The sequence below is a fragment of the Somniosus microcephalus genome, chromosome 4 (genome assembly GCF_052327205.1).
Source record: "Somniosus microcephalus isolate GS21.2 chromosome 4, FLI_Smic_1.0, whole genome shotgun sequence".
Taxonomy (NCBI): domain Eukaryota; kingdom Metazoa; phylum Chordata; class Chondrichthyes; order Squaliformes; family Somniosidae; genus Somniosus; species Somniosus microcephalus.
Window position 1 is genome coordinate 49,156,828 of NC_140990.1, and position 24,485 is coordinate 49,181,312.

At 50.7% G+C, this 24,485-nt stretch overlaps 1 protein-coding gene across 1 annotated transcript; it reads right to left on the minus strand.

The window, feature by feature from the left end:
* Positions 1-17,813: 17,813 nt before the first annotated feature.
* LOC147118821 (uncharacterized) lies at positions 17,814-18,605 on the minus strand (the record flags this gene model as incomplete). The annotated part of the gene is made up of 1 exon (XM_085983976.1): positions 17,814-18,605. A coding segment is annotated over one exon (792 nt), but the record flags the coding sequence as incomplete, so codon positions are not given.
* Positions 18,606-24,485: the final 5,880 nt, after the last annotated feature.

Consider the following 24,485-nt stretch of genomic DNA (forward strand, 5'->3'; position numbering starts at 1 on the left):
GAATGGAATGCCAATCCAATTGTATTTTTCGGATCCATTCATGTCCCAATAATGGTGGTCCTCCATCTTGTAGTATATATAGATACAGTTCCTGTGTTTCCTTGCCATTGTATTTAACGGGCACCCTTATTTTTCCTCTGGGGTAGACTTTTTGCCCCGTACATGTCTTCAAGACAATGGACGTGTCCTTCAAGGGTATGTGTGAGAATAGCCACTCGTAGTCTCGTCGATTCATGACTGTTAGGGCTGATCCTGTGTCCAATTCCATTTTTACTTGGGACCCTGCTATCATGAGGGTGACCCAAATGGTTCGGTGATCCTCCTTTGCGATCACGTTGTGTAACTTTAGACAACTTAGTCTCCTGCTCCCGGAGTCATTATCACTCTTCTGATCTTCTGAACTACTGTCCATCATCTTTTGTACTTTCTTGTACTTTTCCTTTGTCGTTCTTTTAGTGTTGGTTTTCTTTCCCGACCTGCAGACTCTTGCTCTATGTCCCACTTTTCCACATTGCCTGCATACTTTGTCCTTAAACCAGCAATCCTTCTGGTCATGGGTTGTTCTGCCGCAGCGATAGCACTTTCCTGCTCCATATGCCATTTCATTGGTGCTATATTCTTGCGGTTTCTGTTGTATTTCCGCAGCTCCCCGTGCTGCTGCTTCGTAGGATACTGCAACGCTGAAAGCCTTTTCTAGCGTAAGATCCTTTTCCGAAAGTAGTCATTTCTGGGTTCCTTCACTCTGGAGCCCGCAGACAAACTTATCCCTTAAGGTATCTGCCAGTCCTGCTCCGAACTGGCAGTGCTTCAATAACTTGCGTAGTTCCGTAAGATAGTCAGCATTACTCTCGTCTTTGTGCTGGTTTCTTTTATGGAACTTGAATCTTTCTGCTATCAGCAGCGGTGTAGGGTTTAGATGTTCCTGTAAGATATTGACAATCTCTTCAAAGCTTTTCTCCATTGGTTTAGCTGGGGTAATTAAATCCCGCAATAGGCCGTATGTTCTCGCGCCCATCAAATTCAATAATACCGACACCTTCTTTTCATCGGCCACCTCATTTGCCTTGCAGTACATTTCAATTCTTTCCACATATGTGGTCCAGTCTTCTATTTCATTGTTGAAAGCAGTGATGCTGCCACTCTTCGGCATCTTGGGTGGTTTAAAATGGCGCCTCCCGCGCTTTTCCTTCTTCCCCAATGGATTAAAATGGCGCCTCCCGCGCTTTTCCTTCTTCCCCCTGCTGCCAATGCTGCTCCTAGCGTTCTAAATAGTAATGGCGGTGCCCCGCGGTTTTCTGCGCGTCTCTCTTTTGTTAATTAATTTTCTTCATTTTATTCTTCTTCGACGCTGTCCACTGCGCATCTCTTTTCCTTCCCCGTGAGGTGATGCAGTACTGCAGGTGAGTTTGAACCTGCTCGTCGCCACTGTAGTGTCTGCATATCAATAGCACACGGCTCTTGAGCACTGGCCGCGCCCTATGCGCTCCACACTCTCTCTCTTTTTCTTCCCGATGACGCTGCTCAGCCCCCTTGCAGAGCTGCTCAATCGAGCTCTAGCCCGCCGCAGTCCGGGAAGGGTCAGCGCACTACCTGCTACCAGCCCGATTTGCTGGGACACCTTGACTGGAGAACCAAGCCCAGCTCTCCACAGCTTCCCCTGTGATTCTCTGAACTCCGATGGATCACTGGGCGGTTGCCCACAGTCGACGCCCATTGCTCTGGCTTCGACCTCCAAGAAGCTTGTTTTCAGGGATGGATCCCCGTGAGGTGATGCAGTACTGCAGGTGAGTTTGAACCTGCTCGTCGCCACTGTAGTGTCTGCGTATCAATAACACACGGACTGCAGGAGAACGGTAATAACAGGTGTTTACTGAACAGAGGGTATGCTGGAACTAACTGTACAAATTACTACACGGTGTTATATACAGGTGTGGTCACTACTGGTACTGCAGTATACAGGGGCTGTAAAACATAGTTCCTCTCTTAAAGGTACATACATTACAATTCCTCCCCTTTTAGATAAACAGTACATAACATTCATTTAACAATTAAATAATAACTAATTACAATTACAATTTTCTTTGTACTATATACATCAGCTGAAAGTAATCATTTATAAATTCAGTCTTTGAGGAGGCTTCCTGATCCTGTCTGGATAGCGCCTTTCTCGAGTATCTTGTTCTTGTGGCAGAGTCGATTCTGGCTCATTGTCATTGGTTGGTTCGTCAGCTTCCAATACCACTGATTCTGAGGTAGACGCAATCTGTACTTCGGGTTCATCACCAGGTACGTATGATCGTGGCATGGGTTTGACTTGTTCCTGTGACTCTAGAATCTGGTCAGCATGGCATCTCACGATGCTCTCTCCAACGTCCACTGTGTACATTAGTGGTCCCTGCCGTGTGCATATCGTTCCTGGCTGCCATTTTTCTGTTCGGTAGTCGTGGGCCAAGACTGGTTGCCCTATCTTGAAGCTCCTGGTTGGCTTCTCATTCATGTGCTGGAATTGCTTATTCTCAACATCTTGTCTTATGTTTGGTTTGAGCAAATCCAAGCGACATCTTAACCTTCGGTTAAAGAACATCATGGCTGGAGCTTGGTTGGTGACTGCATGTGTCGTATTCCGGTAAGCAAACAAGAAATTATCCACCTTGTGTTGCAGTGGTATGTTGTCATTATACATCGCCTTTATTGCTTTTTTAAAGGTTTGAACAAACCTCTCAGCCAATCCATTTGTGGCTGGATGATATGGGGCGGATGTGTAATGCTTTACCCCATTAATCCTCAAAAACCTCTGGAAATCCTCGGACACAAACTGTGGTCCATTGTCGGAGCAAATCTGTTCTGGCAAGCCATTCCTGGCGAAGATGGTCCGTAGGACTTGTGGTAAACCACTGTTATCGTTCACTATCGTTACACTATGGTTATCACTGTTTATATCGTTACACTATGGTTATCACTGTTTACACTGTTGTATCACTACACAAGGTTGCCACGCTGTTATACCTGGGCTGACCTCAGCTGACTCCGCCCATGGCTCCGCCTGCTTGCCCAGGTATAAAAGTGATCGACTGGCTGGTATTCCTCCTTGTTGGAACCGATCACCCACGAGGGTGGGCTCTGCTTTTTAGCCAATAAAAACCTATAGTTACAATCTTAACTCGTCGCTTTTCATGGAATGAATTGATAGGTATATCAATTTTATTGGCTAAATTTTGAAATGGATCCAAACGACCAACCACAACAGCCACAGCCAAACGGCCAGCCACAACCGACCTGGCTGCGAGCCCTCCGACCGCCGTACCTGGATCTAAACCCACAGGCTGCGAATTCAGCCCTAGACTTCGATCACTGGCTGAGCTGTTTTGAATCCTACCTGGCAGCCTCCGGCGTGCCCTCGGAAGCTAAACTAAGAGTTCTGACCGCCCAGGTGAGCCCTAAAGTATTTACACTCATCCGGGACATTGCTAGATACGAGGAGGCCCTCGACCTGCTAAAAGAGCAGTACCGGAGCCCAGTAAACTCAATGTACGCCAGGCATCTCCTAAGATCCCGCTCGCAACAGCCAGGAGAGTCGGTTGATGATTTCTTACGGGCGCTACAAATACTCAGCAGGGACTGTGACTTTAAAGCCGTAACAGCTGCAGAACATACCGATGGGAATATCCGCGATGCCTTCGTGAAAGGCCTTCGGTCAGACTACTCACGGCAAAGACTGCTGGAATCAAAGGACCTCGACCTGAAAACAGCTGCTATCCTCGCTCGCTCCTTGGAAGTGGCCCATCGGGACCTCGAGGCGTACTCCAGGTACAGTGCTGCGCGACCCTGGGACTCGGGCCCAACTCCGGCCGCAACACCCCTCGCACCGCCGCCCCTGGGACCTACCACAGTGTCGGTGTCCCGGAATCGATTGGGACCGCCACCCCCGGGACCGGCTGCGGCAGCGGAGCCCCGCGATCGGGCCGCCTGCTGCTTCTTCTGTGGCCAGGCGAAACACCCGAGGGCGCGCGGCCCTGCAAGGAACGCGACCTGCTCCGACTGCCAAAAGAAAGGCCACTTCGCGAAGGCCTGCAGGGGGAAAGCCACTGACGCTAGCAGTGCCTCATGCGAGTTGTGGGGGCGGCCATCTTTAATCAAGGCAACAGACGCCAGCAGTGCCTCATGTGAGTTGTGGGGGTGGCAATCTTCTCCGCCATTTTGTTCAACTTCGTGGGGGGCGCCATTTTGTTCACCGCACTCGACCGCCACCTTGTCTCCAGACCCGACCACCACTCCCCCAAATCCAGCCCCGGTAGACGGCATGCCGGAACCCCATGAGCCTTCGCCGATCACGCAGACACCAGCCTTAACTTCGAATACTGCACCTCCGCCGCCGCTGCTGCGCCGATCAGAAAGGCTTACGAGGCCTCCAAATAGACTGACATACCTGAACTGGTAGTACACTTCACCCCGCCGGACTCAAATTTAAACAAGGGGTGAATGTGGTAAACCACTGTTATCGTTCACTATCGTTACACTATGGTTATCACTGTTTATATCGTTACACTATGGTTATCACTGTTTACACTGTTGTATCACTACACAAGGTTACCTCTTGCCACGCCGTTATACCTGGGCTGACCTCAGCTGACTCCGCCCATGGCTCCGCCTGCTTGCCCAGGTATAAAGGTGATCGACTGGCTGGTATTCCTCCTTGCTGGAACCGATCACCCATGAGGGTGGGCTCTGTTATTTAGCCAATAAAAACCTATAGTTTCAATCTTAACTCGTCGCTTTTCATGGAATGAATTGATAGGTATATCAGGACTGCAATAGTTTTCTCCGTGGTGGTGGAGGACATTTTGATGACCTCTGGCCATTTCGAATGTGCATCCATGGCGATTAAAAACATTGCGTCCATAAATGGACCAGCAAAATCAATGTGTACCCGTTGCCATGGAGATGAGGGCCACTCCCATGGGTGTAGCGGGGCCTGTGGTGGAGCGTTTTGGACTTTCTGGCATCCTGTACATCTCTTGGTCTGCAGTATACAGGGGCTGTAAAAGATAGTTCCTCTCTTAAAGGTGCATACATTACAGTAATGTGACATCGATTGATGACAATGTCATTCTAATTGGCATTTTAAAAGAGTCGAACATTCTTTCATGCCTCTCAGGCTTGGCAATGATCAAAGCCTGAGTTCATGGATACAGCTTGTTAGATTATGAGTCTCACTATATAACTATAATATTGTAAATATTACAATAAATATTCCTTTGTAGAATCTCCCATGTAAATATTTTGCACTCATTTAGTATAGGAGTTGTATTACTGTAGAATCTACATATTAAAAATAAAGCCTGTGCTCAGGGGGATTAAGGTGTGTGGAGTGTTTCATTGGAGATCTCGAACTCAACTAGGATAGCGTAAAAGTTCATGAGGATTGTAAACAACTTCAGTCTGACATACACCGGAGATTGGTGTCAGTGACTGTGGGATTGGTTTATATCAGACAGGAGGAGGTTGGTGTCAGTGACTGTGGGGTTGGTTTATATCAGACAGGAGGAGATGGGTGTCAGTGACTGGGGTTGGTTTATGTCAGACAGGAGGAGATTGGTGTCAGTGACTGTGGAGTTGGTTTATATCAGACAGGAGGAGATTGGTGTCAGTGACTGTGGGGTTGGTTTATATCAGACAGGAGGAGATTGGTGTCAGTGACTGTGGGGTTAGTTTATATCAGACAGGAGGAGATTGGTGTCAGTGACTGTGGGGCTGGTTTATATCAGACAGGAGGAGATTGGTGTCAGTGACTGTGGGGCTGGTTTATAACAGACAGGAGGAGATTGGTGTCAGTGACTGTGGGGCTGGTTTATATCAGACAGCAGGAGATTGGTGTCAGTGACTGTGGGGTTGGTTTATATCAGACAGGAGGAGATTGGTGCCAGTGACTGTGGGGTTGGTTTATATCAGACAGGAGGAGATTGGTGTCAGTGACTGTGGGCATGGTTTATATCAGACAGGAGGAGATTGGTGTCAGTGACTGTGGGGCTGGTTTATATCAGACAGCAGGAGATTGGTGTCAGTGACTGTGGGCATGGTTTATATCAGACAGGAGGAGATTGGTGTCAGTGACTGTGGGGCTGGTTTATATCAGACAGGAGGAGATTGGTGTCAGTGACTGTGGGCATGGTTTATATCAGACAGGAGGAGATTGGTGTCAGTGACTGTGGGGTTGGTTTATATCAGACAGGAGGAGATTGGTGTCAGTGACTGTGGGGTTAAGAACGTAAGAAATAGGAGCAGGGTGGGCCATTGGGCCCCTCAAGCCTTCAATAAGATCATGGCTGATCATCGACCTCAACTCATGCTTGACTAATCCGGAATTTTTTGAGGATGTAACTGGTAGAATAGATAAGGGAGAACCAGTGGATGTGGTGTATTTGGACTTTCAGAAAGCTTTCGATAAGGTCCTGCATAAGAGATTAGCGTGTAAACTTAAGGCACACGGGATTGGGGGCAAGGTACTGACTTGGATAGAGAACTGCTTAGCAGACAGGAAGCAAAGAGTTGGAATAAACGGGTCTTTCTCCGAGTGGCAGGCAGTGACTAGTGGGGTACCGCAGGGATTGGTCCTAGGACCCCAGCTATTCACAATATATATTAATGATCTAGACGAGGGAACTAGATGTAATATCTCCAAGTTTGCAGATGACACAATGCTGGGTGGGCGTGTGTGCTGTGAGGAGGATGCCGAGAAACTCCAGTGTGATTTGGACAGGTTGGGTGATTGGGCAGATGCATGGCACATGCAGTATAATGTGGATAAATACGAGGTTATCCACTTTGGTGGCAAAAACAGCAAGGCAGATTATTATCTGAACTGCAATAGATTGGGAGAAGGGAAAGTGCAATGAGACCTGGGTGTCCTTGTGCACCAGTCGCTGAAGGTAAACATGCAGGTGCAGCAGGCGGTTAAGAAGGCAAATGGTATGTTGGCCTTCGTAGCGAGAGGGTTTGAGTACAGGAACAAGGATGTCTTGCTGCAGTTGTACAGGGCCTTGGTGAGACCACACCTTGAGTATTGTGTGCAGTTTTGGTCGCCTTATCTGAGGAAGGATGTTCTTGCCATGGAGGGAGTGCAGCGAAGATTCACCGGACTGATACCTGGGATGGCAGGAATGAAGTATGAGGAGAGATTGGGTCGATTGGGCTTATACTCGCTGGAGTTTAGAAGAATGAGAGGGGATCTCATTGAAACGTATAAAATTCTAACAGGACGAGACAGACTAGATGCAGGAAGGATGGTCCCGATGGCGGGGTAGTCCAGAACCAGGGGTCACAGTCTAAAGATAAGGGGTAAGCCATTTAGGACTGAGATGAGGAGGAATTTCTTCACCCAGAGAGTGGTGAACCTGTGGAATTATCTACCACAGAAGCCAATTCATTAAATATATTCAAGAAGGAGTTAGATATATTGCTTAAGGCTAAAGGGATCAAGGGGTATGGGGAGAAGGCGGGGACGGGGTACTGAGTTTGGATGATCAGCCATGATCTCATTGAATGGTGGAGCAGGCTCGAGGAGCTGAATGGCCTACTCCTGCTCCTATCTTCTATGTTTCTATGTTTCTAACTCCACTTTACCGCCCAATCTCCATATCCCTTGATTCCCCTAGAGTCCAAAAATCTATCTATCTCAGCCTTGAATATACTCAAAGACTCAGCATTCACAGCCCTCTGGGGCAGAGAATTCCAAAGATTCACAACCCTCTGAGTGAAGAAATTCCTCCACATCTCAGTCTTAAATGGCCTGCCCTTTATACTGAGACTCTGCCCCCGAGTTCTGGACACTCCAGCCAGGGGAAACAACCTCTCAGCATCTACCCTGTCAATCCCCATCAGAATCTTGTATGTTTCAATGAGATCACCTCTCATTCTTCTAAACTCCAGCGAGTATATCACACAGGAGATTAGTGTCAATGCAGTGAAATCTCTTGCAGGGTTTATCCTTGTGAAAATTCTGCTGGATAATCAGGAATGTGGGTACTGGGGATCTCCTGTGTAAATAATTGCAGAATCACAGAGGGATCTTTACTCGGACTGTAACCCGTGCTGTACCTGCCCTGGGAGTGTTTGATGGGACAGTGTAGAGGGAGAGTTACTCTGGATCTAACCCGTGCTGTATCTGCCCCGGGAGTGTTTGATGGGACAGTGTAGAGGGAGCTTTACTCTGTATCTAACCCGTGCTGTACCTGCCCTGGGAGTGTTTGATGGGACAGTGTAGAGGGAGCTTTACTCTGTATCTAACCCGTGCTGTACCTGCCCCGGGAGTGTTTGATGGGACAGTGTAGAAGGAGCTTTACTCTGTATCTAACTCGTGCTATACCTGCCCTGGGAGTGTTTGATGGGACAGTGTAGAGGGAGCTTTACTCTGTATCTAACGCGTGCTGTACCTGCCCTGGGAGTGTTTGATGGGACAGTGTAGAGGGAGCTTTACTCTGGATCTAACCCGTGCTGTACCTGCCCTGGGAGTGTTTGATGGGACAGTGAAGAGGGAGCTTTACTCTGTATCTAACCCGTGCTGTACCTGCCCCGGGAGTGTTTGATGGGACAGTGTAGAAGGAGCTTTACTCTGTATCTAACTCATGCTATACCTGCCCTGGGAGTGTTTGATGGGACAGTGTAGAGGGAGCTTTACTCTGTATCTAACGCATGCTGTACCTGCCCTGGGAGTGTTTGATGGGACAGTGTAGAGGGAGCTTTACTCTGGATCTAACCCGTGTTGTACCTGCTCTGGGGGTTTGATGGGACAGTGAAGAGGGAGCTTTACTCTGTATCTAACCAGTGCTGTACCTGCCCTGGGAGTGTTTGAACCTGCAAGTTAATAAGACGAGGCATTAGCTAGAATCTTACACCCTAACTCTCTCTGCTCCTCCACTCCTTTCAAAGTTTTAACATTTCATGTACATTTCCTATGTTTTTCTTCCTCCTAAATCTATTACCTCACACATCTCCAGTCTGAAGAACATCCATTAACCACTAGTCTCTGTTTTCTGCCCTTTACCCAACTTCCTATCCACGCTGCCCCACTCCCTTTAATACCGTGAGCCTTAATTTGATCAACAAGCCTCCCGTCCGTCACCTTATCAAACACCTTTTGACAATCCATCTACACAACACCCATTGCATTTCCTTTCTCACTGCACCGAGTGCGGCCCCAGGCCTGATTATAAAAACAGTGAATATTATCCACCCGCCTGTTCCCTCAGCAAAGGGGCCCCGCGCCAAACTCCGGGACAGACAGGAAGTCAGGGAGCGTCTGTAAATGGAGGAGAAATGGGAACTGGTCAGGGAGTGTCTGTAAATGGAGGAGAAATGGAGACTGGTCAGGGAGTGTCTGTAAATGGAGGAGAAATGGTGACTGGTCAGGGAGCGTCTGTAAATGGAGGAGAAATGGTGACTGGTCAGGGAGCGTCTGTAAATGGAGGAGAAATGGTGACTGGTCAGTGGCCTTTATTCCCCTTATTGGACACAAGGCGCTTTGTCTCACAACACACTGGCTCAGATTTTAACAATTGGTTTACAGGAAATAGTGAATTGAAAATTGCAAAACTGAGATTGTTAGAATTACACAGGATTACACCGGATATATGGCACAGAAACAGGCCATTCGGCCCAACCAGTCCATGCTGGCTTTTATGCTCCACACAAGCCTCGTACCGTCTTTCCTCATCTAAACCTATCACCATAACCCTCGATTCCCTTCTCCCTCATCTGCTTGTCCAGCCTCCCCTTAAATGCATCGATACTGTTCGCTTCAACCACTCCCTGTGGTAGCGAGTTCCACATTCTCACCACTCTCTGGGTAAAGAAGTTTCTTCTGAATTCCCTATTGGATTTCTTGGTGTCTATCTTATATTGATGGCCTCTGGTTATGCTCTTCCCCACAAGTGGAATCATTCTCTCTGTATCCACTCTACCATTCCAGAATCTGGTGAATTTTGGAAGATCACGACCAATGCATCCACTATCTCTGCAGCCATCTCTTTTAGAACCCTTGGATGTAGGCCGTCAGGTCCAGGGGATTTGTCAGCTTTTAGTCCCATTACTTTCTCAAGTACTTTTTCGTGACTGATATGAATTACTTTAAGTTTCTCACTCTCATTAGCCCCTTGGTTCCCCACTATTTTTGGTATCTCAACTTTCTACAGTGTAGCTCACGAGTGGTCGGGACCTCTCGCCCTGACCGAGGTGGACGAGAAGCCTGCGCAGACCCTCCGTGTCAAGTATGACAACGTGGACAGAGATGTGCTGGGTAAAGTGCTGAGTCCGGCCCAGGTACTGACTGCAGCTGAGAGCTGAACACACAGGAACCGCTCCAGTGCCTGGAGCCAGCAACAAGAGGCAACAAAAGCAAGGAAGGCACAGAGTACAAAAGCAAGGAGGTTATGATGAACCTTCATAAAACACTGGTTCGGCCTCAGCTGGAGTATTGTGTCCAATTCTGGGCCCCGCACTTTAGGAAGGATGTGAAAACCTCAGAGATGGTGCAGAAAAGATTTACAAGAATGGTTCCAGAGATGAGGGATTTCAGTTACGTGGATAGACTGGAGAAGCTGGGGTTGTTCTCCTTTGAGCAGAGAAGGTTGGGAGGAGATCTGATAGAGGTGTTCAAAATCATGAGGGGTCCAGACAGAGTAGATAGAGAGAAACTGTTCCCATTGGTCAAGAACCAGAGGGTATATTCTAGGCATGTTGGCCTGAACGAGAACACTGACGTTGGTGCGCCTATCTTGTCAATGGATTTGCAGGATCTTGCGGAGACAGCGTTGGTGGTACCTCTCCAGTGCTTTGAGGTGCCGGTTGTACATGGTCCATGTCTCTGAGGCATACAGGAGGGCGGATATTACTACTGCTCTGTAGACCATGAGCTTGGTGCCGGGTTTGAGGTCCTGGTCTTCAAACACTCTCTTCCTCAGGCGACCAAAGGCTGCACTGGCACACTGAAGGCAGTGTTGGACTTCATCATTGACGTCTGCCCTTGTTGACAGTAGGCTCCTGAGGTATGGAAAGTGGTCCACGTTGTCCAAGGCCTTGTCATGGATTTTGATAATCGGGGGGGCAGTACTGTGTGGCGGGGGCACGTTGGTAGAGGACTTTTGTCTTACGGATGTTTAGTGTAAGGCCCATGCTCTTGTACGCTTCGGTGAAGGTGTTAACGATGGTTTGGAGTTCGACCTCAGAGTGAGCGCAGGCGCAAAATCTACAGGGAGATCAGATACACAAATCTGTAAAAGTTGGAGGACAAGTTTATAAAGTGGTTTAAAAATGTTACCCGAGGTTTTTTATAAATGGGGCGTAGAAAACAAAACCATCGGTTCGGCTGCAGTTAGAATAAGTTTTGGGAATCTTACACTAGAAAGGATGTCGGGGCCACAGAGAGGCTGTAGAATAAATTCACTGAGGTTATACATGGATGAGAGGCTTTAGTTATCAGAGAATCATAGAACGATACAGCACAAAAGGCAGCCATTCGGCCCATCATGCTTGTGCCAGCTCTTTGGGAGAGCTATCCAATTAGTCCCACTCCCTTGTTCTTTCCCTATATCCCGGTAAATGTTTTCCCTTCAAATATTTATCCAATTCCATTTTGAAAGTTACTCTTGAATCTGCTTCCTCCACCCTTTCAGGCAGTGCATTTCAGATCATAATAACTCGCTGGGTAAAGAAATGTTTCCTCATGATAACCTGTCTGCAGTGAAGCGCCTGTTTGAGTTTCTAACTGAGGCGAACTTCTCTTTCCCAGGAGGAGAGACGAGAGAAACTGGGGCACTTCTCATTAGAACAAAGCAGGGTGAGAGGAGATGTGAGCGAGGTGTTTAAACTTGATCAACGACACCGACCAAAATATCAGAGACACTCCCTGTCCCTCAGGACCTGTGTCCAGGGGAGAAGCTGATGGGTTTATCAGATCATCTTTGGGTTAAATGTTGTGCTCGTGGAGCTGAGCCCCTAGTGTCAGCATCAAACACTTTCCAGTCGGGTACAGCACGGGTTAGATACAGAGTAAACCCATCAGCCACTCCCCGACACAGATACCGAGGGACAGGGAGTGTCCGGACAATGACATTTCTCACTCAATAAGGTATAAATTGATCCTGTACCTCTCCCCATTAATCCTGGGCTCCACACGGGGTGAATCCTGCTCCTGTTTCCCTTCCTGTAACAGCACTGAGCTAAACCCAGCCCATAATGAGCAGGGCTCAGGGAGGCTGGTTGCTAGGCACTGCAGTGATGTCATAAAGCAGGGCCATTCAGCCCAGCTGGTCGTCTCCTTGTCCCTTTAAAGGTGGAGAGCCGGGACACCCTGTCTCCAAACACATCCCACCTGTTCATACTGAGAATCCCCGGGGAAGGCCCAAGGCCCAGAGTGTGGAACACAACCAAGGGGGAAAGAGGAGGAGAGAAGGGGAGGTAAATCAAGGAGTCGGGACTGAGGGACACCAAGCTTCAGTTTTAGAGCCTGTAGACTTCAGGAGGGGAAGAGTGAGTTCAGTAGTTTTAGGATCCAGGGAGAGAACAAGGAGCAGATGGGGAGACTGGTGTGGATTCCAGCACAGTGAGGATGTCGGGGGAGGGAGATTGTGTCGGGCCGTGTATTAGGGGTGTAGGAGGTACAAGAGAGGAAAGGTCAGAGGAGCAATTACTGCAGCAGTTGTGATGAAATATATTCCATTCATCACTGCCTGTTTTCTGTGTCTTGTAACTGCCTGCTTTCTGTGTCTTTTCCCTTCCCCCAGTCCTCATGTATTATGTATTGGAATGTGCTGGAACTGGTTGTGTGCAGGGCTCCGCCCATACCTGGCTCCTTTGTAATCTAAGTTCAGTCGGGCATCAGCCTCCTGAAGGAAGACATCTCTCTATTTTACGTGTTATGTTCTGAGTTAATAAAAGCCTTACTTTTGTTCTGCTAACTTCGAGTCTCGGAATAATTGAGGCACATCAATTTTATTAACTCAATTTTCAACACTATGGATCAACTCCTGAAACCCGAACGTTTGGATTTGGATCAACATGCTCCGGACGCATCAGCACGCTTCGGACACTGGTTTGACTGTATGGAATTCTTCCTGGACAATTCCGCAGCCGTCAAAGACGCTACGGACACTGCGAAGATGAGACTCGGAATGCTACGGAATTGGGTAAGCCACCGGGTTTACCCCCTCATCCAAGACGCCGATACGTACCTGGCCGCCTGCAACACCTTAAAGGCGCATTACCAGCAGCCTACGAATGAGGTGTATGCTAGGCATCTACTCGCTACTCGCGCACAGCGACCTGGGGAATCGGTGGAGGAGTTCCTAAGCATCCTGAAAAAGCTTGGCAAGGACTGTAAGTGCCGAGATGTAAAAGCCGCAGTGTACACCGACGAGCTTGTTCGCGATGCCTTTATCACAGGCCTCAGCTCCACTCACATCCGGCAAAGACTGCTGGAAAAAACGGAGTTGGAGCTGAAACAGGCTGCGGACACCGCGCGGTCCCTGGAGATGGCCCAGAGAAACTCGGACGCCTACTCTTCAGCCCGCGCCGCCCACGCCGCCACGTGTGCGCCGAGGGCGCCGCCATCTTGGAAGGCATCTTCCCCGCCCGGCAGCCCGACACCGGCGGGGCCCAGCTCTCCCCCCAGAAGCCCTACGACAGCCGCGACGCGTCAAGGACCCAACTGCTACTTCTGCGGGCAGCCAAAGCACACCAGAAACCTGTGCCCGGCGAAAGGCACCACCTGCTTTAAGTGCGGTAAGAAGGGGCACTTCGGGAAGGTGTGCAGAGGGAACCCCGCCGGAAAACCAACCGCCGGAAAACCCGCCACCGCCGCGTGTGCGCCGTGGGAGCGGCCATCTTGGACGCTATCTTGCCCGACCTCGTGGGGTCCGCCATCTTATGAGCAGACAGCGTGGACGCCATCTTGTCTCGATCAGGGCCCTACAGTGGCATCGGTCACAGTGGACCAGACCAGGCCGCATCCGCTATCCAAATCAATGGTGGACATCGAGGTAAACGGGTGCCGGGTTAAATGCTTAATTGACAGTGGAAGCACGGAGAGTTTTATCCACCCTGAACTGGCACAACAACTCTCCCTAAAGGTGGTCCCTGCTCAGGGTACCATCTCTATGGCCGATAAAACCCAGACATCGACCATTCTGGGTTACTGCACGGTACAATTAATCATGAAGAATCTATGTGCGAGCGTGATCTTGGGTTTGGATTTCCAGTGCAACCACCAAAGCATCACGCTCAAGTACGGTGGGTCCCAGCCGCCCCTCACAGTGTGCGGTCTGGCTACCCTGAAGGTAAAGCCGCCTTCGCTATTCGCGAACCTTACCCCTAACTGCCGGCCAATAGCGACCAAAAGCAGGAGGTACAGCTGGGAGGACAGGCGGTTTATCGCGACCGAGGTAGACAGGCTCCTGAAAGAGCGCATTATTGAACACAGCAACAGCCCGTGGCGCGCCCAAGTGGTAGTGGTAAGGGGTAGCGAGAAGAAACGGATGGTGATCGACTATAGTCAAACGATCAACAGGTACACCCTACTAGACGCCTACCCGCTACCCCGCATATCAGAAATGGTGAACCAAATCGCCCAATACCGGGTGTTCTCCACCATCGACCTCAAGTCAGCGTACCACCAGCTCCCTATCAGACCAGAGGACCGCCCGTACACCGCCTTCGAGGCGAACAGACGCCTCTACCAATTCCTCAGTGTCCCCTTTGGGGTGACAAACGGGGTCTCGGTCTTTCAGAGGGAGATGGATCGCATGGTCGATGACCACCACTTGCAGGCAACCTTCCCCTACCTCGACAACGTCACCATCTGCGGTCACAACCAGCAGGATCACGACTCGAACCTCGAGAGGTTCCTGAAAACCGCACAAAAACTCAACCTCACCTATAACGAGGACAAGTGCGTTTTCAACACCACGCGCCTCTGCATACTGGGCAGCGTGGTGGAGAATGGGGAAATCGGGCCAGACCCCGACCGATTGCGCCCCCTACGGGAGCTGCCCCTGCCCAACACTCCCAAAGCCCTGAAAAGGTGCCTGGGGTTATTTTCTTACTATTCCCAATGGGTCCCCAACTACTCCGACAAAGCCCGCCCCCTCTTGAAAGCATCCTCTTTTCCGCTCTCTGCTGAGGCCCACGCCGCCTTCAAAAGCATTAAGCAGGATATTGAGCGGGCCACGCTACAGGCAGTGGACGAGAACACTCCATTTCAAGTGGAAAGTGATGCGTCCGACTTCGCCTTGGCGGCCACCCTCAACCAGGCGGGGCGGCCCGTAGCTTTCTTCTCGAGGACCCTCCAAGGCCCCGAGATCAGACACTCCTCCGTGGAAAAGGAGGCCCAAGCCATCGTGGAGGCAGTGCGCCACTGGCGCCACTACCTAGCCGGCAAACGCTTCACCCTACTTACCGACCAGCGGTCGGTAGCGTTTATGTTCAACAATAAACAGAGGGGGAAGATTAAAAATGATAAGATTCTTAGGTGGCGGATCGAGCTCTCCACTTTCGAGTATGACATCATTTACAGGCCAGGGGCCCTTAACGAATCCCCTGACGCCCTCTCACGAGGGATGTGTGCCAGCGCCACCGAGGATCGGCTACAGACCCTCCACAACGACCTCTGCCACCCAGGGGTCACGCGGCTGTTCCACTTCATAAAGTCCCGTAACTTACCCTACTCGATTGAGGAAGTTCGGTCTCTGACCAGGAACTGCCGCACTTGCGCTGAGTGCAAGCCTCGGTTCTACCGTCCAGATAGAGCCCACTTAATCAAAGCTACACGGCCCTTCGAGCGGCTCAGCTTAGATTTCAAGGGCCCCCTCCCGTCCGTCGACCGCAATGTTTACTTCCTGAACATTGTGGACGAATACTCCCGTTTCCCATTCGCCTTCCCCTGCCCAGACATCACCAGCGCCACGGTCATTAAATGCCTCAACAGCCTGTTCTGCCTGTTCGGTATGCCGAGCTATATCCACACGGATAGGGGGGCGTCCTTCATGAGTGAAGAGCTACGCCAGTACATGCTGTCCAAGGGGATCGCCACGAGCCGTACCACCAGCTACAACCCCCGGGGTAACGGCCAGGTGGAGCGAGAGAACGGGACAGTGTGGAAAGCAGTCACTCTAGCTCTAAGGACCAAGGGCCTCCCTATCTCCCGCTGGCAGGAAGTCCTCTCGGATGTGCTCCATTCGATACGGTCGCTATTGTGTACGGCCACTAATGCCACGCCTCATGAACGAATGTTTGTCTTTCCTCGGAAATCCACCTCAGGCGTATCCATGCCATCATGGCTCTCCACCCCAGGTCCGGTACTCGTGCGAAGGCATGTGAGGGGCCACAAGATGGACCCTCTCGTGGAGCCAGTACACCTACTCCACGCCAACCCCCAATACGCATATGTCCGGCACGCCGACGGAAGGGAGGACACCGTGTCCATAAAAGACGTCGCCCCAGCCGGCATCGACAACAACCACGGCAATAGCAGCGACGACGATCACAGCAACCCTTACCCACCCACTATTCTTTCATCACCCCCGGAAGAACATCGACCAACGGCACCCCCACCAACTACCCCTTCAACAACCCAGGCGGCACCCCCGGCAGAGACCCAGGAGGCTACCGGGGACACCCAGCCGACACCCGCGGCACCACAACAGCCACGTCGGTCGCAGAGGACTATCAAACCCCCGAACAGACTAAATCTATAGAAGGGGTGAATGTGATGAAATATATTCCATTCATCACTGCCTGTTTTCTGTGTCTTGTAACTGCCTGCTTTCTGTGTCTTTTCCCTTCCCCCAGTCCTCATGTATTATGTATTGGAATGTGCTGGAACTGGTTGTGTGCAGGGCTCCACCCATACCTGGCTCCTTTGTAATCTAAGTTCAGTCGGGCATCAGTCTCCTGAAGGAAGACATCTCTCTATTTTACGTGTTATGTTCTGAGTTAATAAAAGCCTTACTTTTGTTCTGCTAACTTCGAGTCTCGGAATAATTGAGGCACATCAGCAGTGCCCATAAATAGTGAGAGAGAGAGAAGGTGGGGGTTCGAGTGGACCAGGGACAGTCTGTTAAACTCGCTGTTTGCTGTGACCAGTTTTCCTTCTGCTAAAAATGGCCTCCTGTAGCCCAGTGACACAAACAGCCCATTAAACTCCACCAATGGCCTTTGGTCTGGTGAGGTCTCCCTTTGTGAAACATCGGCTGTTGTTAAAGCTTTTCATTCTGACACGCTCACACTGAGAAATGAGCTACAGAACTGCCGACATCGTCAGATTTAAGGAGACGTTTCCCTTTGGAGATCGGATTGCCCATTGAGTTTGATTAAATTGATGTTAAAGTAACAAGGCTGCTTTGCCCCGTGACAATAACAGATTATCAGAATATTTCCATAGGTTAAAATCCAATGTTACAGGGCCTCACTGCCCTGGAGGGTTGAAGTGGACCCTGTGATATTATAGAATTTTCTGTCCTGTCAGACTTGGACATCTTGTAGATCCATCTTTTAACAAGTTGTGGGAACTCAGTTCTCAGGTGGATTCCACTCAGTTTGTAACAAGTCCTCAATCAGCTCGTCTTATTGTCAAGATATCAAGGACCCGACACACTGCGTGTGTGTGAAACAAAGCTCATTTATTTGACATTGATACAGAATAAACTCCAGCCCAGTTATAGGGGTTACTGACATCAGCTGAAACAAACCCCAACTCTCAGAATGAACATGGTTCAGTCCTGGATGTGATTAACAGCAGCAATAACAGCAGAATCCAACCACCGCAGTCACTTGTGAACTCGCTGCTGTCCGCGAGCTGGATGATTGAGTGAATCCCTTCCCACACACGGAGCAGGTGAACTGCCTCTCCCAGTGTGAACTCGCTGGTGTGTCCGCAGGTTGGATAAATTAGTGAATCTCATCCCACACTCGGTGCAGGTGAACGGCCTCTCCCCAGTGTGAATTCGTTGGTGTGTCAGCAGATTGTTTGAGCTTTTAAAGCTCTCCTCACACTCAGAACATTTAAAAGGTCTCTCCTCAGTGTGAACTCGCTGGTGTGTCTGCAGGTGGAAAGAATGAGCAAATCCTTTCCCACACTCAGAGCAGGTGAACGGTCTCTCCCCAGTGTGAACTCGCTTGTGTGTCAGCAGGTTGGATGAATGAGTGAATTCTTTACCATATACGGAGCAGGAGAATAACCTCTCCCTGGTGTGAGTTTGCTTGTGTTTCAGTAGGTTGGATGAGTGGGCAAATGTCTCTGCACAGTTACAGCACCTGAACGGTCTCTCGTCACTGTGAACTCGCTGATGTGTCAGCAGGTGGTAGGATTGAGAAAATCCCTTCCCAGACAATGAGCAGGTGAACGGCCTCTCCCCAGTGTAAATTTGCTGGTGTTTCAGCAGGTTTGATGATTCTTTGAAAGTCTTCAGGCAGTGAGAGCAACTGAACGATCTCTCCCCAGTGTGACTGCGTCGCTGAGTTTCCAGCTGGGATGGGTAATTGAATCGCTTCCCACAATCCCCACATTTCCACGGTTTCTCCGTGGGGCAGGTGTCCTTGTGTCTCTCCAGGTTGGACGATCAGTTGAAGCCTTGTCCACACACAGAACACGTGTATGGTTTCTCCCTGCTGTGAATGGTGCGATGTTTTATCAGGCTGTGTAACTGGTTAAAGCTCTTTCCACAGTCAGTGCACTGGAACACTCTCACTCGGGTGTGTGTGTCTCGGTGCTTTACCAGTCACACTGATGTTTGAAAGCTTCTCCCACAGACAGAACAGACAAACATTTCTCCTTCCACATTCAAAGGCCGATGATATTCGGGTCCTGATGAATTAAGTGACTGTCAGATCTTGACCTGATGTTTGGTTAGAGTTTGTGGTGTGTAAATGCTGCCCTTCTCACAGCCTGTAAAAGGAGTTTACAAAAGTCATCACTGCAAAGCAAGGATAGAAAATCAGAACAGACAATTCTAGGTGCTGACTCTGGCAGGGTTCAGTTCTACACTCACTGGTTCCTCTCCCTCTCCTCCCCTGAAGGTGCTGACTCTGGCTGGGTTCAGTTCTACACTCACTGGTTCCTCTCCCTCTCCTCCCCTGAAGGTGCTGACTCTGGCTGGGTTCAGTTCTACACTCACTGGTTCCTCTCCCTCTCCTCCCCTGAAGGTGCTGACTCTGGCTGGGTGCAGTTCTACACTCTCTGGTTCCCCTCCCTCTCCTCCCCTGAAGGTGCTGACTCTGGCAGGGTTCAGTTCTACACTCACTGGTTCCCCTCCCTCTCCTCCCCTGAAGGTGCTGACTCTGGCTGGGTTCAGTTCTACACTCACTGGTTCCACTCCCTCTCCTCCCCTGACGGTGCTGACTCTGACTGGGTTCAGTTCTACACTCACTGGTTCCCCTCTCTCTCCTCCCCTGAAGGTACTGACTCTGGCTGGGTTCAGTTCTACACTCACTGGTTCCCCTCTCTCTCCTCCCCTGAAGGTGCTGACTCTGGCTGGGTTCAGTTCTACACTCACTGGTTCCTCTCCCTCTCCTCCCCTGAAGGTGCTGACTCTGGCTGTGTTCAGCTCCACACTCACTGGTTCCCCTCCCTCTCCTCCCCTGAAGGTGCTGACTCTGGCTGGGTTCATTCTACACTCACTGGTTCCCCTCCCTCTCCTCCCCTGAAGGTGCTGACTCTGGCTGGGTTCAGTTCTACACACCAGTTTCTCTCCAATATGTGACCCATGTGCCCAGTCTCCATGTGTGAACCTTGACAGTGAGTGTTGACAGGCTGTCCTCACCTGAGGCCTCCCACATGCGTTTTCCAGCAGGGTCACTGGACCCTCCTCCCAATGGCTCAGTGGGTAAAGGCACCACCCAGTGTGACTGAGTCACAGTAACAGGAGGGGCCCAGTTATAACCTGTCTGTGTATCCTCCCCATCTAATTCCCAGTAAAAGCTGTTTACAAAAGTCGTCACAGTAAATAGGAACATAGGAACAGGAGTTGGTCATTCAGCCCCTCGAGCCTGTTCCGTCATTCAATGTGGTCATGGCTGATCTGTATCCTAACTCCATCTTCCCATCTTCCACACATTACTATCCTCGCCTAACAAAAATCTCACACACATCGTTTTGAAATTTTCATTTGGTCCCCAACCTCAACAGTTTTTGGGGCGAGAATTCCAGATTTCCGTTACCCTTTATGAATATAAGAAATAGGAGCAGGAGTCGGCTATAGGGCCCCTCGAGCCTGCTCTTTCCCGCCCTATCCCCATATCCCTCGATTCCTTTAGTGTCCAAATTCGATCTCAGTCTTGAATATTCTCAATGACTGAGCTCCCACAGCCCTCTGGGTAGAGAATTCCAAAGAGTCACATGCCTCATCTCAGTCCTAAATGGCCGACCCCTTATCCTGAGACTGTGACCCCTGGTTCTAGACTCTCCAGCCAGGGGAAACAACCGCTCAGCATTTGGGTGAAGTTGTGCCTCCTGACATCACTCCTGAATGGCCTGGGTCTAAATCAAGGTTATGTCCCCTTGTTGTGGACTCCCTGACCAGAGGAAACCGTTTCTCTCTATCTACGCTGTCACCTCCTTTAATCATCTTAAACACCTCAATTAGATCACCCCGTAATCTTCTATATTCAAGGGAATACAAGCCCAGTCTGTGCAGCCTGTCCTCATAACTTTACAAATGTCATCTCTGGAAGTACAGGATAGAAATTCTGAACAGACAGTTCTAGTTTCTCGGGAACATTCTTTCCTCTCTTGCCCCTCCTAAGCTGCAAATCCACCGTCCCGCACACCCTCCCCCGTCCCGCACACCCTCCCCCGTCCCGCACACCCTCCCCCGTCCCGCACACCCTCCCCCGTCCCGCACACCCTCCCCCCATCCCGCACTCAATTCAATTCAATTCAAATCGCTTTATTGGCATGATAAGGTACATCTTATGTTGGCAAAGCATCGAAATACATTTATGGTTGAACACAAACGCAGATCTATTCGTACAGTGTATAAACAGATATATCCCTGAGTGTATAAATATACTTTCGTATAATTTGTATATACTCTTTTCTAAGGTTTACTGGTTGTCCCTCTGTTTATGGCAAGCTGTAACATAGTGTGCCGCTAGTGTTACACAGTTTCTCTCTTCCCCTAGTAGGTATGGGAGTTTTTGGTCGTCATTCAAATTTCTGAATTCAGGACATATTTGTGAGAATTTTTGGTAGAAATTCTCCCCGATGCCCTGATATTTTCCACAAGCTGTGAGGAAGTGCATCTCTGTCTCCACCACTCCCTGACTGCAGTGAGAGCATATCCTGTCCTCTCTTGGCAGCCTGGTCTGCCTTTTTCGATCGCCAGGCTATGTTCGCTAAGTCTGTACCTTGTCAAGGTTTTTCTCAGTTTGCTATCCTTTACCATGGTCAGGTAATCAGCCATGTTGTATTGTCTGTTTAGGGCCAAGTAGCAATTGAGTTTGCTTTGGGTTTTTGTTGTTTCTGCCCAATATGACAGGTATTTTTCCTTTTGCTTAGTGACAATTGTGTTGGGTCGAATTCTCTGTGCTACGATGTCACTGTCCTGGGGCTGGTTATTGTTAGTAGTGTTAGTGGTTGCTTCACTGAGTCCCAGGACTAGTTGACTGAGGGTGTTCTTCTTTATGGTCCTCTCTTGGCATTTCAAGGCTTCGTAATGATAGCAGTGGGGGTTGCTCATTTTTAGGTGTTTCCAAAATTTGGTGGCTCTTTTTTGGATAGTAATTATTGGTGGATATTGGCCTAGTTCTGCCCTGCATGCATTGTTTACAGTTTTCCTTTGAGTCCGGAGGATACTTTTACAGAATTCTGCATGTAGGATCTCAATTGGGTGTTTGTCCCATTTTGCAAATTCTTGTTGTGTTAGCGGTCCCCACACCTCACTGCCATAGAGTGCAATTGGTTCAATTACGGATTTGAAAATTTTGAGCCAAATGCTAATTGGGATTTCTATTTGGGTTGATCTTTTAATGGCATAGAAAGACCTTCTAGCTTTCTCTTTCAGTTCATTCACAGCTAGTTTGAAATTTCCCGTAGAGCTGATTTTTATGCCCAAGTATGTGCAGTTAGTGGTTTGTTCGATTTTAGTTGTTCCGAGTGTGAGATTTATTTTGGGTCCCTGATGTCAGAATCTTTGCTGGAACACAAGGGCTTTGGTTTTTTGGGGGTTTATTGTCAGGGCCCAGGTCTGACAGAATGACTCCAGCAGATCCAGGTTCTGCTGTAGACCCTCCTTAGTTGGTGACAGCAGAACCAGGTCATCTGCATAGAGGAGGAATTTAACCTTGGATTTATATAAGGTGAGGCCGGGCACCCTCCCCCGTCCCGCGCACCCTCCCCCGTCCCGCGCACCCTCCCCCGTCCCGCGCACCCTCCCCCGTCCCGCGCACCCTCCCCCGTCCCGCGCACCCTCCCCCGTCCCGCGCACCCTCCCCCGTCCCGCGCACCCTCCCCCGTCCCGCGCACCCTCCCCCGTCCCGCGCACCCTCCCCCGTCCCACGCACCCTCCCCCGTCCCACGCACTCTCCCCCGTCCCACACACTCTCCCCCGTCCCCCTCACTCTCCCCCGTCCCACGCACTCTCCCCCGTCCCACACACTCTCCACCGTCCCCCTCACTCTCCCCCGTCCCACACACTCTCCCCCGTCCCACACACTCTCCCCCGTCCCACACCCCCTCCCCCGTCCCACACACTCTCCCCCGCCCCACACACTCTCCCCCGTCCCACACACTCTCCCCCGTCCCACACACTCTCCCCCGTCCCACACACTCTCCCCCGTCCCACACACTCTCCCCCGTCCCACACACTCTCCCCCGTCCCACACACTCTCCCCCGTCCCACACACTCTCCCCCGTCCCACACACTCTCCCCCGTCCCACACACTCTCCCCCGTCCCACACACTCTCCCCCGCGGGAGAGGCTGATTGTGGAGCAGTGTGAGCTGAGCATGCACGGGAGAGGCTGATTAATGGGCAGTGTGAGCTGAGCATGCACGGGAGAGGCTGATTTTGGAGCAGTGTGAGCTGAGCATGCGCGGGAGAGGGTGATTGTTGGGCAGTGTGAGCTGAGCATGCGCGGGAGAGGCTGATTGTTGGGCAGTGTGAGCTGAGCATGCGTGGGAGAGGCTGATTGTGGAGCAGAGTGAGCTGAACATGCGCGGGAGAGGCAGATTGTGGAGCAGTGTGAGCTGAGCATGCGCGGAAGAGGCTGATTGTTGGGCACTGTGAGCTGAGCATGCGCGTGACAGGCTGATTGTGGAGCAGTGTGAGCTGAGCATGCGCGGACTAAGCTGATTGTGGAGCAGTGTGAGCTGAGCATGCGCGGGAGTGGCTGATTGGGGAGCAGAGTGAGCTGAGCATGCGCGGGAGTGGCTGATTGGGGAGCAGAGTGAGCTGAGCATGCGCGGGAGAGGCTGATTGTGGTGCAGTGTGAGCTGAGCATGCTCGGGACAGGTTGATTGTTGGGCAGTGTGAGCTGAGCATGCGCGGGAGAGGCTGATTGTTGGGCAGTGTGAGATGAGCATGCGCGGGAGAGGCTGATTGTGGAGCAGTGTGAGCTGAGCATGCGCGGGAGAGGCTGATTGTTGGGCAGTGTGAGCTGAGCATGCGCGGGAGAGACTGCTTGTTGGGCAGTGTGAGCTGAGCATGGGGGGGAGAGGCTGATTGTGGAGCAGTGTGAGCTGAGCATGCGCGGGAGAGGCTGATTGTGGAGCCGTGTGAGTTGAGCATGCGCGGGGGAGGCTGATTGTTGGGCAGTGTGAGCTGAGCATGCGCGGCAGAGGCTGATTGTGGAGCAGACAGAGCTGAGCATGGGGGGAGAGGTTGATTGTTGGGCAGTGTGAGTTGAGCATGCACGGGAGAGGCTGATTGTGGAGCAGTGTGAGCTGAGCATGCGCGGGAGAGGCTGATTGTTGAGCAGTGTGAGCTGAGCATGCGCGAGAGAGACTGATTGTTGGGCAGTGTGAGCTGAGCATGGGGCGCAGAGGCTGATTGTGGAGCAGTGTGAGCTGAGCATGCGCGGGAGAGGCTGATTGTGGAGCCGTGTGAGCTGAGCATGCGCGGGAGAGGCTGATTGTGGAGCAGTGTGAGCTGAGCATGCGCGGGAGAGGCTGATTGTGGAGCAGTGTGAGCTGAGCATGCAAGGGAGAGGCTGATTGTTGAGCACTGTGAGCTGAGCATGCGCGAGAGAGACTGATTGTTGGGCAGTGTGAGCTGAGCATGGGGCGGAGAGACTGATTGTGGAGCAGAGTGAGCTGAGCATGAGCGGGAGAGGCTGATTGTTGGGCAGTGTGAGCTGAGCATGCATGGGAGAGGCTGATTGTTGGGCAGTGTGAGCTGAGCATGCGTGGGAGAGGATGATTCTGGAGCAGAGTGAGCTGAGTATGCGCAGGAGAGGCTGATTGTTGGTAGTGTGAGCTGAGCATGCGCGGGAGAGGCTGAGTGC